The sequence below is a fragment of the Scylla paramamosain genome, unplaced genomic scaffold (assembly GCF_035594125.1).
Source record: "Scylla paramamosain isolate STU-SP2022 unplaced genomic scaffold, ASM3559412v1 Contig3, whole genome shotgun sequence".
Classification (NCBI taxonomy): Eukaryota; Metazoa; Arthropoda; class Malacostraca; order Decapoda; family Portunidae; genus Scylla; species Scylla paramamosain.
Window position 1 is genome coordinate 1,597,501 of NW_026973668.1, and position 2,500 is coordinate 1,600,000.

General features: G+C 44.6%; 1 protein-coding gene across 1 annotated transcript in view; it reads left to right on the forward strand.

Moving 5' to 3' along the window:
* LOC135096273 (translocating chain-associated membrane protein 1-like) overlaps positions 1 to 2,500 on the forward strand; it is a 12,626-nt gene that overhangs the window by 5,001 nt on the left and 5,125 nt on the right. Inside the window, exons 4-6 of the mRNA XM_063997645.1 lie at positions 335 to 488; positions 1,411 to 1,490; positions 1,971 to 2,080. Coding sequence (XP_063853715.1) covers positions 335 to 488; positions 1,411 to 1,490; positions 1,971 to 2,080 — 344 coding nt within the window. The remainder of the gene's footprint in view (positions 1 to 334; positions 489 to 1,410; positions 1,491 to 1,970; positions 2,081 to 2,500) is intronic.

The window sequence follows — 2,500 nt, forward strand, 5'->3', positions numbered from 1 at the left end:
TTCCCTTAATATTTACATTCCCCGTTTACAAACTCCCCAATCTTCAACAATTCCCTTTAATAAACTCAAATTTCCCTTTATATTTTCATTTTCCCTTCATAAACTCCCCAGTCTTCAACAATTCCCTTCAATAAACTCAAATATCGCTCAACATTTTCCCTCCCCATTCACAAACTCCCCAATCTTGAACTAAACTAAATTCTAACCCTATATATTTTAACTTTCCCGTCAATAACCTCTCATTCCTCAAATAATTTCCGCACGCCGGCGATCCTGGCACCCCAAAGGACCTCCGCGCACTCACCCCTCTCTCTCTCACCCCTCTCCCTCTCTTTCTCACCCGCAGGGACAACATTATTCACGATATCAGCAGCCTATGGGGAGGTTACCCTGAAGGACACGCCCAGATGTCCTTTATGTTGAAATTCTTCTTTTTAATCCAAATGTCCTACTGGTTGCACTGCTACCCTGAACTTTACTTCCAGAAGGTGAGGGGGGGGTGTTGGGTAGTGTGTGGGGTGGTAAGGAAGGGGTGAAGGGGTGAGGGTGTATAAAAGGGTGTTTAAATGAGTTTTTTATAATTTTTTTTTGGTGTTTGGGTGTTTTTGCAGTGTGAAATGAGTGTTTAAGGGTGTTTTGAGCGTTTTAAGGGTGTTTTTAGGGTGTTTTTGGGTTATGGGAGGGCTGTAGGGGTGTGTACGGGTGTGTGGATGGGCTGGCGGGTGTGTTACGGATGTTTTTTGGTTTGTTTGCGGTGTTTGTGTGTGTTTTTTTATGGTCCTAGGGGTGTATGCTAGGGGTGGTGTGTGGGGGTGACGGGAGGGGTATTGGGGGTAAGGAGGGGTGAAGGGGGGGGGTTTCAGGTGTGTGGGTCTGTTGCAGGTGTGTGTAGGTGTGTTTTTATTGATTGATTTATTTATTTGTTTTGTTTTATTTATTTTTTTCATTTTTTTTTATTGTTTTTCTCATTTATTTTTGTGTTTGTTTGTTTGTTTGTTTGTTTGTTTGTTTGTGTGTTTGTTTGTTGAGTCTTTCCTTCATTTAGTTCATAATGATAATAATAATAATAATAATAATAATAATAATAATAATGATGATAATAATTTTTTTTTTTACATAATAAGTAAAAAAAATTAAAAAAATGATATCTATTTTAAACTTTTCCTCCTCCTCCTCCTCCTCCTCCTCCTCCTCCTCCTCCTCCTCCTCCTCCTCCTCCTCCTCCTCCTCCCTTCTTTCCTTCCATCTATCTCTTCTCCATCATTCATCTCTCTCTCTCTCTACTTATTTCATTTTATTATCATTCCTCCTCCTCCTCCTCCTCCTCCTCCTCCTCCTCCTCCTCCTCCTCCTCCTCCTCCTCCTCCTCCTCCTCCTCCTCCTCCTCCTCCTCCTCCTCCTTCTCCACAGACAAAGAGGGAAGAAATGCCTGGGAAAATTCAACACGCATCTTTGTACCTCATTTTCTGCGCGGCTGCCTACGTCCTCAAGTAAGAGAGAGAGAGAGAGAGAGAGAGAGAGAGAGAGAGAGAGAGAGAGAGAGAGAGAGTGTATTTTATGTATATTTCAAGAACCTAACCTAACCTAACCTAACCTAACCTAACCTAACCTAACCTAACCTAACCTTAACCTAACCTAACCTAACCTACGTCCTCAAGTAAGAGAGAGAGAGAGAGAGAGAGAGAGAGAGAGAGAGAGAGAGAGAGAGAGAGAGAGAGAGAGTGTATTTTATGTATATTTCAAGAACCTAACCTAACCTAACCTAACCTAACCTAACCTAACCTAACCTAACCTAACCTACGTCCTCAAGTAAGAGAGAGAGAGAGAGAGAGAGAGAGAGAGAGAGAGAGAGAGAGAGAGAGAGAGAGAGAGAGAGAGAGAGTGTATTTTATGTATATTTCAAGAACCTAACCTAACCTAACCTAACCTAACCTAACCTAACTGAACCTAACCGAACCGAACCCCCACAGCTTCACCCACGTGGCCCTGGTTCTGTTGACGCTGCGGTTCGTCGAGGAGGGGCTGCATCATGTCTGCCGTCTGCTGTATTTTGCCGAGAAGACGCAGGCGGCACACACTGGTAGGCTGCGTGTGTGTGTGTGTGTGTGTGTGTGTGTGTGTGTGAAGGCTTAACAAACGAGGTGATAAATGAAAGAAATGATTTTAATTAACGCCAAAAAAAAACAGTTTAACGCAGTATTTGTTTTGAAAGTGCATTCACAGCCCCTCACAGCCCCTCACAGCCCTCCACAGCCCTTCACAGCCCTTCACAACCCTTCACAGCCTCACACACCCCTTCACACAGCCCTTCACAGCCCTTCACAGTCCCTCACAACCCTTCACAGCCCTTCACAGCCCTTCACAACCTCTCACAGCCCTCCACAGTCCCTCACACCCCTTCACAGCCCTTCACAGCCCTTCACAACCCTTCACAGCCTCACACAGCCCTTCACACAGCCATTCACAGCCCCTCACAACCCTTCACAGCCCTTCACAGCCC